The 13,522-nt window shown below is 42.1% G+C and overlaps 1 protein-coding gene across 2 annotated transcripts in view; it reads right to left on the reverse strand.

The window, feature by feature from the left end:
- The window catches only part of KIF13B (kinesin family member 13B), a 197,596-nt gene extending 184,946 nt beyond the window's left edge, over window positions 1–12,650 (reverse strand). For both annotated transcript variants that reach the window (XM_007962061.3, XM_007962060.3), the window contains exon 1: window positions 12,513–12,650. In XM_007962061.3, the coding sequence (XP_007960252.3) occupies window positions 12,513–12,567 (55 nt within the window). In that variant the 5' untranslated portion in view covers window positions 12,568–12,650. The remainder of the gene's footprint in view (window positions 1–12,512) is intronic.
- Window positions 12,651–13,522: the final 872 nt, after the last annotated feature.

Here is a 13,522-nt window from a genome sequence, read left to right on the forward strand (position 1 = left end):
TCTCTCCTATGCTCTTAACAGCTTCTCCCTCTGCCACCCCCTATACCATGTATGTCATCAGATAAAACCAGTAACTTGGAAGAATTAAATGGTGTGATTAAGGGACCAAGCCTGGAAAATCCAAAAGAATACAAAAAAAGTCACCTAATAACTAATACATCTAACCTAAACTCATTTTGTCCGAAGATGGCAACTTACAAATGTCCCTTACATCCAACACCCATAAAAGATGGCCTTTACTATGTAAACAACTATCTCCACTATTTCAGACAATCTTTTTTGTCAAATAAAATCCCCACCCCAACCCTGTGGATTGAAGGATATTAAGAGAAGGCTTTTCAAAGGACTGTTGAGAATATATATACGAGCAGAACATCTAGGACACATACCCAAGCAAATAAAGGCAATGAGATTTGAAGCAAGCTTAAGGGTCAGATATATGAAAAGCATTTTAATATGAAATGCATTTCAATATAAAATGCTATAGCTAGTGTACCATCAAATGTTACTAGTTGGTTAAATTAAATTATATTGCTACAAGATTTTAAATGTGACAAACTCGCCACTGAAAACTTCTTGCTGTATATAATGCTTAGAGACCAAAGCAGTGGCATAGACAACATGGTGAAACCCTGTCTCTACAAAAAATACAAAAATTAGCCGAGTGTGGAGGTGGGCGCCTGTAATCCCCAGCTACTCGGGAGGCCGAGGCCAGAGAATCACTTGAACTTGGGAGGCAGAAGTTGCAGTGAGCCAAGATCATGCCTCTGCACTCCAGCCTGGGCAACAGAGGGAGACCCCGTCTGGAAAAAGAGAAAAAAAAAAAAAAGCAAAAACAATGATTAAATAGCAGTTACAAATGTAAGCCTTAAACTTAGCCTGGAAAAACAAAAAACACCTACCAAAAATCCAAAAGATCAACACCTTTCTCTTGGTTTAAAATACTAAATTTAAAAAAGCCTAGCTGCTATGCACTGCCTTTGTAAAAACAGTACTAAAGTGTGCCCGTGTTCATGGCAGCAGCTAAAACACGGAAGCAACCCAAGCACCCACTGATAAATGAATGGATAAACAAAATGTATATACATACACTGCAATATTCACCCTTAAAAACGAAGGAAATTCTGATGCACCATAACATGAACCTTGAAGACACCATGCTAAGCGAAATAAGCAAGTCACAAACGACTATGATTCCACTTACATGAGGTACCTAGGGTAGTCAAATTCATAGAGACACAATGTAGAATGGGGGTTACCAGGGTTGGGGGAAAATGAGAAAGAGGAGTTGTTACTTAATGGAGATAGAGTTTCGGTTTTGCAAGATGAAAAACGTTCTGTAAATAGATGGTGGTGATGGTGATACGACAATGTGAAATGTACGCAATGCTACTGAACTGTGCACTTCACAGACTAAAATGGTAAAGATTATATTGTATTTTGCAATTTAAAATATAGCACTCAATACTCATTATAAGTAACACATGGACAAGTTTATTCATAGTGAAGCCTAAAATAGCAAGATTATAATTTAATTAGTACTATGTATAAAAAGCAATTAAAAGCAAGAGTGATATTAAGGTAGCACTGTAACTTTATTTCATGACTAATCAAGCTTTACAATACTCAGAACCACAAATGCTTTGACGTACCCATGAGCCAGGAAAAGAAAGGAAAGGAAAGGAAAAAGGAAAAAAGGAAAGGGGATGGGAGAAGGGGGAAGTGGGAAGGGACGAAGGGGAAGAGGAAAGAAAAGGAGAAATTAATACATTCCACCAACAACATTAAAGATCCTGTATTATTTCCCAAACAAGATTCCTTTCCAGGGCAAATTCCCCACAATGAATATTAAAATATCAACAGTTGACAACTCAGTCTATTCAGCCAGCATATTAGTCACCTTGTAAAAGTGAACAATAATTTAAAACAAGTCTTTCTTCGATGCACACATCAGCTATGGCTCGCACCCCAATGACATCATAGTAAAATATGGGCAGGGCCTGGGAGACTCCCTTTACAAAACTCATGTTCCATCTGGGGAAATGCATCATTCTCAGTTTGAACAAAATAATTCTGAGTTGCCTACTTAGTAATCTGCTTTTCTAATTCTCCAGAAAATTAGTAATAATTTCCAAACCAAATCTACTATCCAGAAACATAGGTGTACCTCCCTTTACCTACCAATCAAGTTCCTAAATATCTAACTATAGTTTACTGTTAAATTCACTTGGGTTCATTTTTTAAAGGTAGATAATAAACTATTTGTAAGATTTACTTATTCAACCGCAAACTTTGCATGCCACATGTGATCCTATTTTCAACCAATTAGTGTCACATATCCAATACTTTTCCATGTCTACACATGTTCATAAATAAAACATTCATCAATGATATTTATGTAGGAAGGACTTGTTTTCCCAATTGGAATCTATAATTTAATGGCATAGCAGGAAACACTACTTATACTACTTTGTTCTATTTGTAAGTCACTTGGGACTCCCTTTTTTATTGAGATCTGTTGACCCTGGGAGAAAAAAATTACATGATACCATATAAGTAAAAAGCAAATTGGTCTTTGTTTTCTAAAAAGAAGTATGTAAAATATCCTAATCACTACTTTTATATTGTTACTAGTAAACATGAAAATGTATTAAATAAATAAAAGGTTAAAATATAACTGAGCTCTAACATGGCTAACGTAAGAATAAGATGCCAGGTTAGGAGAGGAGACATGGTAGTGTGAAAATAATTAAAATAATCCCCCAGCTACTCAGGAGTCTGAAGCAGGGGGATCACTTGAGGCCAGGAGTTCAAGACTAGCCTGAGCAACACAGCAAGAACCTGTCCCTAAAACAAATTTTAAAAAAAATAATTAGCCAGGTGTAGTGGCATGCACCTGTAGCCCATCTTCTCAGGAGGCTGAGATGGAAGGATCATTTGAGCCCAGGAGTTAAAAGCTGTGATGAGCTATGATCGTGCTACTGCACTCCAGCCTGGGCAACAGAGCAAGCCCTCATATCTAAAAACAAATAAAATAATCCTATGTGACCAAAAACATAAAATGTTCATACTCAAGAAACAAATCAGCTGGGCGCAGTGGCTCATGCCTATAATCCTAGCACTTTGGGAGGCTGAGGTGGGAAGATCTCTTGAGCCCAAGAGGTCAAGGCCATAGTGAGCTATGATCACAGCACTGCACTTCAGCCTGGGCAACAGAATGAGACTCCATCTCTAAATAAATAAACAGTTTAAAAAAGAAACCAATCAACCTCAGAAGACTAACAGATATTTAAAAAACTCATAAGGCACCTGGCCAACATGGTGAAACTCTGTCTCTATCAAAAATACAAAAATTAGCCAGGCGTGGTGGCAGGCACCTGTAATCCCAGCTACTCAGGAGGCTGAGGTGCGAGAATCGCTTGAATCCAGGAGGCAGAGGCTGCACTGAGCCAAGATTATGACACTGCACTCCAGCCTGGCTGAGAGGAGCAACACTGTCTCAAAAAAAAAAAAAAAAAAAAAACTCAGAGGACTTGACTCCCAGTTTCAAAACTTACTACAAAGGTGAAGTAATCAAGACAGTGTGGTACTTACATAAGTAAAGACATATATAAATTGATGGAATGGAATTGGGAGTCTAGAAACATACTGTCACAGTTATGGTCAATTGATTTTGACAAGGATACCAAGACAATCTAATGGAGAAACAACAGTCTTTTCATCAAATCGTTCTAGAACAACTGGATATTCACAAGCAAAAGAATGAAGTTGGATCCCTACCTCACACCACATTCAAAACTCCAACTGGATCAAAGACCTAAATGTAAGAGCTAAACCTATCAAACTCTGAGAAGAAAACAAATGAAATCCACATGATGTTAGATAATGGTTTCTCAGAAATCACAGTAAAATCACAAGCAACTGAAAATAAACTGAACTTCATCAAAATGTAAAACTTTCATGAATCAAAGGACACAAGGGAGTGAAAAGGCAACCCATAAAATCAAGAAAATATTTGCAAATCATCTATTTGATAACAGAATGGTATCCAGAATGTATGAAGAAGTCTTACAACTCAGTAATAAAAAGACAAAAAAACAGTTTTTGAAATAAGGGGAAGATGTGAATAGAGATCTCTCCAAAGCTATACAAATGGCCAATATGCACATGAAAAGATGCTCAACATTATCTACCAGAGAAAGGCAAATCTAAACCACAATCAGATACTACCTTATACCCATTAGGATAGCAATACTCATGGAGAGAGACAAGAACAAGTGTTGGTGAGGATGTGGAGAAAGTGGAACCTTCATGCATTTCTATGGGAATGTAAAATGGTTCAGATGCTTTGGAAAACAGTTCCTCAAAAGTTAGTTACAATATGACCCAGAAATTCCACTCCTATATATATGCATATATGAGAAAAATGAAAACACATGTATACACAAAAGCTTGTACATAAATGTTCAAAGAAGCATCATTCATAATAGCCAAAAATTGGAAACAAGCCAAATGCCCATCAATTGATGAATGAATATAAAACACAGCATATCTGTGTAACAGAACGTTGTTCAGCTATAAAAAGAATGAAGCACTGATTCATGACAAAACATGGATGAGCCTTGAATGCATTATACCAAGTGAAAGAAGCCAGATACAAAAGTTCACATAATATAGGATTCCATGTATGAAATGCCAGAATAAGCAAATCCATAGAGTCAGGAAGTAGATTAGTGGTTGCCAGGGGCTAGGGGATGGGAAATGGAGAGTGACTGCTAACAGGTACAAGGTTTCTCTGTGGGGGGATGAAAATGTTCTGGAATTGGATAGTAACGATGGTTGCACAAGTCTGTGAGTAAACTAAAACCCAGTAATGGTACACTTTGGGGATGTGACTTCTATCTAAAAACCAAGAAGAAAAAACTTGGAATGGATGACCCCACTACCCTCAATAGATAGAAAACACAGTTAGGGTCCTTCAACCACATTCCTACACATTCACTACTCAGAATTCCCCAGCTCACCAAATTCCTCCTACTTTCAATAACCTCACATTTTACCCCATCAAGAAAATGAAGCTTGAAATTCCAGGGCTTTCCCATTATATAATTATTCTCTTCCTCCCATATTTCAAAAACTTATCTCTATTGGCTCTATCTACACAAGGTTCAAATATCTCCAAAATTTTAAAAAAACAAAGTACCTACCCCTCCAGGTACCACTCTGAACCCTCCCCTTCTACCTGGAACTTCTTGAAAGAATGTTCTTGAGACTCGCTGCCTCCATACTGGCATGCCCACTCACTCCTCAGCCCACTTCCAATGCCCAACACTAATTCATTTCAGTGAAATTATCCTGAACATTAACACTGACCATCAGAACACCAAATCCACTGAACACAATTCTGTGTTAATCACGCAGCCATTCCTGTGACATGTGATTGCTGACCTTTCACTCTTTTGACACATTTTTCCTTCTTAGGCATCCACAACATTGCTTTCACCTGATTCTCCTGAGGTTGCTCTTCTTGGCCTCTGTGACTGCCTCTATCACAGACACATCTGAGGTGCTCTATCTTCTACCTACAGTAATGACTCCCAAATCTACACCTACGTCCAGTCCCTTCGTTTCAGACTCATATTCACAATGGTCTTCTGGATCCATCCACCTGGCTGCACTTCAGACACCTAAAACCCAATTGTGATGAGTTGTTTCCAGGCACACTGCATCTTATTCATAGTTGCAGGCAAGGTACATGGCACATAAGCACTGATGACATACTGTTGGACTGTCTGAGACTAGAACTCATCATTTCCCACACCTCCACCCTAAAACCTGCTTCTCCTGTGCTTCTGATTCAGCTAATGACACCGGCATTCACCCAGTCATCTAAATCAGAGGCTTTGCAGGGGATTTCCCAAGTTCAGTGATCCTCAGATGCCGACACAAATCCACCGCATGTGCAGCACCCATCTGGACTCCTCCACGTCACCCCAGTGGGACTTGGAGCCAAGAGGCCCGCTCAAGCTGTCTTCTGTGCTGTTCTCAAATCCCGCCCCTATTTCTTTAATTCATGATTCACTGCCATCAGTGCACTAGGTACATATGTTCTTCCAATGAACTCACACATGCATCTCTTATTTTCAACAAGACTGGGAGCTCCTTTGGTGGAAGATCAAGACTTACGCTTCCAGTGTATCCTGCACATCTCTGAAAATGAAGTAATCTCAGGATTGCAAGATCCCCTTAAAGATAATAATGTCCAACACTGTAGTAAACGCACAGGTGGGTTTTGTAGTTCTAGGAATGTTAATTAACCTCTCTGAGGTTCTGTTACATAGAAATGCTACAATTACTACCTTTTACTTTAGAGACAGTCTCGCTCTGTCACCCAGGCTGGAGTGCAGTGGTGCGATTTCAGCTCACTGCAACCTCTGCCTTCCAGGTTGAGGTGATTCTCCCACTTCAGCCTCCCAAGTAGCTGGGATTGCAGGCACTCGCCACGATACCCAGCTAGTTTTTGTATTTTTAGCAGAGACAGGGTTTCACCATGTTGGCCAGTCTAGCCTCACACTCCTGGCCTCAAGTGATCCACCCACCTCGGCCTCCCAAAGTGCTGGGATTACAGGGGTGAGCCACCACACCTGGCCTACAATTCCTTTTCAAAATCTGGTTTGAAGAATAAAATAAAGCATTAAAAAGCACTGAACTCCATTGCTTGCAAATAGAAAGCTGTCAAAAAGTAGCTATTTTCTTTTTCTTCAATCGACACTGTTGAAATGAATGACGAATGGATACCATTTTCTAAAGATATCTTTATCTCCTGAGAGCAAAAGCCCCATACAGTTAAGTCATGGACTTGTGTGGAGTGGACCAGTTAGTTTCATGCACTTCTGGGGTCACGGGGCACACTGCTCATCTTGGCCGAATTTTTTTTTTTTTAAGAACATGCTCTGCCAAACACAAGGGGAACGTGATGAGCAAGCATAGAGATCAATACATCCATTTCCACTCAATCAGCACTTCAATCCATCTCCTTAACTAATAGTTTTATCAGTGGTTTCTTCCATTTTCAGCACTTACGTGGAAAAGTCAGACAGTCATTGTTTTATGGAGGTGAGAGGGTAAAAGCTAATGCCAATTAAACAACATCGTATTTTATATTATAACTGTATATCTCTTGAAAGGAGGTCTGGCCAGCCAGGGCAACAAAGTGAGACCCTATCTCTACAAAAAAAACATTGAAATTAGACAGACATGGTGGTGCACACCTGTGTACCAACTCCACAGCAGGCTGCAGCAGGAGCACTGCTAGAGCCCAGGAGGTTGAGGATGCAGTGAGTGATGATCATGCCACTGCACTCCAGCCTGGGCAACAGAGGGAGATCCTGTCTCAAAAGAAAAAGAAAAAGAAAAAAAAACACACAAGATTTGGGGAAAAGAATTTAAGAGTGTACCTTCTTTTCAAAATGCCTCTGGCCCTATGTGCATATATCCAAATTTCAGTCACTGAGTTGACGGCAGAAACAAAACAATGTTGTAATAGATGTGTGTCTCATTCACCATTAACATATCAAACAGATGCTAACAAAACAAGTATCTTCTGTTTTAGCAAATTTCCATCCATGGTCCTCTTTGGCTCCACATCTGTCAGTGATCTCTCTGAGAAGACTGAAGAATCACCAATGACCCCAGGGGTCAAAGCCACCTTCTCCTGTCCTTTCATTTCCTAAGGGTCACCTATGTCTTCATCTTCACTGACTACCAGCATCTTCTAAGCTTCCTCGCACTTGCTGGGTTTTTCCTTTGCCTTCTGAGTCACAGCTGCTTAATTCTGACCGGCTTCCTTACGCTGCCCATCCACAAGGCTTCATTTTCAGCAAGCGCTTTTAAATCCTGCCCAGCTACGCCAGAAATCGGTCATCTACTGAGGTTTCCAATCTTGCTTTGAGATCTACCAATTTTTCTCCGTCGTGTTTGTGTCTAAGGCCCACACAAGGTCACAAGAAGCAAAACAGAGTGCATGGACCAGCCACCCTAGGTCCAGACTTCTGGCCTGGCCACATTCAGGGCTTCCTGCAATCCACCTGACCTTCCCGTCCCATCAGTCTCTAGCTATCCTCACAGAATCTCCATTCTGGCAGGCAGATCTCATCTCTGCTGCCTACACCTGCTTTGCTCATTCTTGTCTCTTGCGTCCTCACTCTCAGGCCACACTTCCTCCTCGAAGAATCCATGCCCTCCCCTCCCCCGTGCTCACATCATAAGCTTCCTCCCTGGAAGTCCAACCAAAGTTCACCCTCCTCAGTGAAGTCTAAACTCTCGATTCCCTTATTTCCCTGTCATTCGCCTAGCACTTAATAACTAGCAGCCTGCTACAGCTGTTTATCTTTTAATCTAATCTTTTCACAGGCATTTTCTTTTCAAGCCCATGACAGTCATTTCCTCACAGGCATGAACCATAAAGCATGCTTTAAGAAACTTAATATGATAGTACCAGGCAACCCTAAGAAAACTTTTAGGAAGTAAAATCCCCTAACAAGAACAATCAATTTCACTTTTTCATGTTTCTTTCTAGCTCTTGCCCATTCCTGTATACATTTTTACATAGTAATAATCATAATAGATTTGATCAGTTACACATACAGCTTTACATTCTTTTTCCACTAACAGAGAACATGATCTTCCTTGTTAAATGGTTTTGACTGTCATCATTTTAATCGCTGTACAACAGTCCCTCCATTACTACATCATGATTACCAAGGCACTGACTCTATTAGACATTATTACATACTTCTGTGTCTTTCACCACGTCAAGTATTGGAAAATGCAAAGTAAACTCATTTGAAATATCTCCTGAAATAAATCTCTTGTCCATGCTCCCTAACACCTGAAATAATCTATTTCACTGTTTCTATCTTCATTCATTTCGTTTCCTGGTTCTGCCCCCTTAGTCTAGATAGATAACAAAGGCATTCCAAACACCTTTTACAGATATTTACTTATTTTGGTAGTTGATCTTACACAGATTTAAACACAGGAAATCCCTTGAGGAAAGGCATTAAGCTCTCATCCTATCTAATATAAGCTAGATACCTGGCAGGCACTCCATAAAGGTTTCTTAACTATTAAATGTTTTTTAAGTCACCTAAAGTTAGAAAACATCAAATTCCTGGAAAGGAGAATGCTGCTGATCTAACTAATCCCACCAATTATGGCTACAAAACTTTCAGCTCCTGTAATGATTAGACAGGTTAATAATGTATGAATGGGTGTTCTGTGCAGTGCATGGACCGCACACAAGAGTTATCTGTTGAGCTGTACAGTCTGAACAACATTGGAAAACAAACAACATCTGCAAATAGAACTCGAAGATCTTGTGACAAAAACTTACCCCTTTTTCTCTAGTTGTTTAGCTTTGTATCTCAGATGAAGAAAGGCAAAATAAAGGTTGTAATATTAAAATCATGTAAAATTACATACACATGTGAGCACAAACTGGCATGGAAAAGAAAAGCTGTTAGGATGAAGAAAGTATGTGAACTTCTTTCCTTTTTATTTTTCCTTTTGTTAGTGTAATGTTAAAACAAATGTATGACTAGAAAAATATTCCTGACAAATTAGCCATTACAACTCTTCCTGTTAATGAATTAGGGCCTAATGCTTAACCTTCAAATAACTAAGGTTCCCAATCCCACATACAGTTTAGCAAAAAGACTAAAACACTCTCACTTTGAGGATAACTGTTAAATAATAAATCAGCTAACCACCTTAAAACTCCAAACAGCTAAGCACAACCAGACACTGAATCACACAAGGACTTAATACACCGGAGTTTTCTGGAAATTTTCAGATTTTCCTCAAAAGATAACTAATGTGATTCCAAATATCAGAGTCTATACAGTAAAACTACATCATCACAGTAATCCATTCTCATCCCCTCATTTGTGGACAGTGATTTATAAGGTTGCTTCCTGCACTTATACGTTATGATAGAAACTATTAGGACTCAAGTTTTACTATTTGTCATAATTATACACTATAATACTAATAACTGTTCAAAGTAATATTCTTTTCAAAATTAAGGGAAAGGTTCCTACAGATCATATGAGAAAGAAAAAAAGAAATTACTGGAAAGAAAAATGGTTTTTAACCTTTTTTTTTTTTTTTTTTTGAGACAGAGTTTTGCTCTTGTCGCCCAGGCTGGAGCACAGTGGTGCAGTATTAGCTCACTGCAACCTCCGCCTCCCAGGTTCAGGCGATTCTCCTGCCTCAGCTTCCCAAGTAGCTGGGATTACAGGCGCCTGCCACCACGCCTGGCTAATTTTTTGTATTTTTAGTAGAGACAGGGTTTCGCCATGTTGGGCAGGCTGGTCTCGGACTCCTGACCTCAGGTGATCCACCTACCTCGGCCTCCCAAACTGCTGGAATTACAGGCGTGAGCCACCGTGCCTGGCCTATTTTAGTCTTTCTATACAAACTTCAGATACCAATTTTTAAAAATCACTGGAATTAGAATCCCACCACACTGTATTCCATAATAACCTTTTTATTTATGTTAACAATTACTTCACAGCAAAAATGGAAAAGAACAAATTTATGTGTGGTAATCACTGAAAAAAGAAGTCTACATGCATATCAGGAAATATAAGGCTAAGAATGGGCACTAAGTGAACTCAGGAGGTACTTTACACCAAATAATGCACTTCTCTACATAGACTAATGGAATCTATGGGTAAACCTCAATTTTAAAATGAGTTGAACCCAAGGATCAGCTCACATCCATTCCACAGCTAAAACTATTATTTCTTTGCCTTCCTCTAAACTCTGCTGTTTATTACAACCTTATCAATGGCAATTTATGAGTGAAAATCATACGAATTCCCCTCAAAAAGTGAAACCAATGGAGAAAGGGAGAGGGAAAGAAGGGCTCTAAATATCTGAGATGTCTTTTGTGGTGGTTGGTTCGCGGCCTCTTTTTAGCACTGACATTTCCAAGTTTTTTGTGAAAAGGAAATTTTAAGAATGTGCTGAAACCATCCTTTCAGAATCAATTCCCAGATATGTTTCATTTGGCTTCTTTCTTTAAATTATTGTGATGGTAAACTGGAAGTAAACTGAAATACAAATACCTGAATATTTAAAAACTGACGCTTCTGAAAATTTTCAGAATTACATCGACGTTTGCTTTGTGTTGTCAGAGTACGAGATTAGTGAAGCAAAGCAGGACTCAATCTTGCACTAGTTGAGAACTTAAAGTAATTAAGTTCTTAAGGAAAAAAACTCACCTGACAGCCTTAATCGGACCTAGCAGAAACAGGACAAACCAATTCCCATAGACGAGATAACTCCAAGCGAGAAACCAATTTCCCCGAGAAGGACAAACCAACAAAGCTTATGTCAACTGGTTGATCTGTACGTCTCAATATACACAAAAGAGAGCAAAGAAGAGGAAAACAACCTATAATTTCTACATAAACATTAACACTTGATTTTGCTAAGAAGCTACAACTTCTTAGTTGTCTCTGGTACTTAAAAGATTCTAATTAGTTCAAAGTCTTATCAATGGCAAAGTCATCCCCTGGGACAGTAATAGTGACCCCAATGATAGAACCTTGTATATAAAGCGTTTTCAAATATATTATCTTATTTAAAGCAACTCGCCCAGTCACGCTGCTTTTTACTATCAAAGCCAAGACCCAGCCCACCTTCTCTCCTGACTTTTGGGGTTCTCTCCACTCCCTGGGTCTACAGATGACTTCAATGTACTCGGTTTATCTGCTTTCTCTACCCTCCCTGCAGACTTAAGAGAATGTCAGAAAGATACAATTCCACAAGAATCTTGGCACTTAAGCTATTTATTGAGAGATGACCAATGAGACTTCAGGCAAAACCAAAACTTTCTCGACTGTCCAAAAACAACGAAAAAGGCATCTCCACCTGACCTCAATCTCAGGACGCCCAGGTGGAAGGAACTCGCCGCGGGGCACCCACCTGGCCCCCTGCCCTCCTTCCCGCCGCGGGCCGCGGTGGTGCAGGCTTGGGCGACCCGGGCGAGACGCGGGGTCCCGGGCGGTCCCAAGGCGGGTTGCAGGCGCTGGCGACCCGCGCGCGGGGGCGACAGTGACAGCTGGCGGGGAAGGCGCGGGGCTGAGGGGCCAGGGCGAGGCGAGGCGACAGGGCCGAGGGCGCCCTCGGGAACCTCCGGGGGAGACGAGAGGGCGAAAGGGCGCCGGGGCGGGGCGGGGCGGGCGCAGGCGGAAGGGGCAGCGGGGCCGGCACGAGGGGCCTGGCGGCTCCCGGTACGGGACTGGCCAGGGGGGGAAGGGAGGGGAGAAGAGGGAGCCGGGCGACTCAGCGCGGGCGCGGGTTTCAGGGTCCGCGGGCCCCTCCTCGCGCCCCGCCGCAGACTATAGGGGCGGGGCCGCCAGACCCCCCACGGCGGCCGAGGGACAGGCGCGCCAGGCACCTGCCGCCTCAGCCCCGGCGGCCCGGGGGGGCTCGGCTCTCACCTCGCCGGTTCATGGGTCGGATCCGCACCGCCACTTTCACTTTGGAGTCCCCCATCCTGCGGCCGCCGAGGCACTCGTTCTGCTTCCGTCTGCCGCGGCCACCGGCGACTCTTCGGGGCTGACCCGGCGGGAGGGGGCCGAGGGCGGGGCTGGGGGCGGGGACCGGGCTGGGGGCGGGGCAGGAGCGAGCTCCCGGCGCGCGCCGGTGCATGACGGGACTTGTAGTTCCCCAGGGTCGTGGGCGGGGCCGCAGCGGAGGCGGAGGCGGGAAAGCTAGGGCGCGAGTCGTTCGCTGGCACTTAAGGTCAGCAATGAGGGCTTTTGTAAATTCCCGTCTTTACACACCATTCTTGCTCTCGCAGCCGGTATTGAGACGTAAGCCTTCGAGAGCTGATACCTCTTCTGAAAAACAGTTGAATAGATGGCGTCAGGGACCCCGCTACCTCTTCCTGCTCATTTCCTGCCAATCTTGGTGTTTGATCCCTGGCTCAAGTTATTTCCTCTGCCTAGATTGCAGTCCAGCCTTGTCTGCTGAGGACGTCCTTCAAGACAAGTTGCAAATCACCTTTTCTGGGAGTGTCCATAAGTGCATAGGTTAACATCGTCCTGTGAGTCGCCCTCCTTTGAGACAGGACTTTGGGCTCTGAAAACCATCTGAGTTCAAATCCCACCTCAGCGCTTCCCACTGTGTAACCAGGGGCAAGTTATTTCACCGCTCTGGGTTTGTCTTTAATATGGAAAGTGGAGACGATGCTAGTACCTAATAAAATAGGTACATTTTCAAATAAGATTAACTTACATGTGTAACCTAGCCTTTAGTAGAGACCCATAAACGTTAATTGCAGGAATGAATCAATGAGGCCACACTAAAATTAGCTTTTTATTAGCCCTGGCAGATACATTCTAACGGGTGACCCTGTGGGCCAGAGCCAGCCCGCAAACATATTCTGTTTAGCCCAACAGTGTTGGCCAACACATAAAAATCAGATTTGTGGCCAGGGGCAGGGGCT

This window comes from Chlorocebus sabaeus, chromosome 8, assembly GCF_047675955.1.
Source record: "Chlorocebus sabaeus isolate Y175 chromosome 8, mChlSab1.0.hap1, whole genome shotgun sequence".
In the NCBI taxonomy this organism is placed as follows: Eukaryota; Metazoa; Chordata; class Mammalia; order Primates; family Cercopithecidae; genus Chlorocebus; species Chlorocebus sabaeus.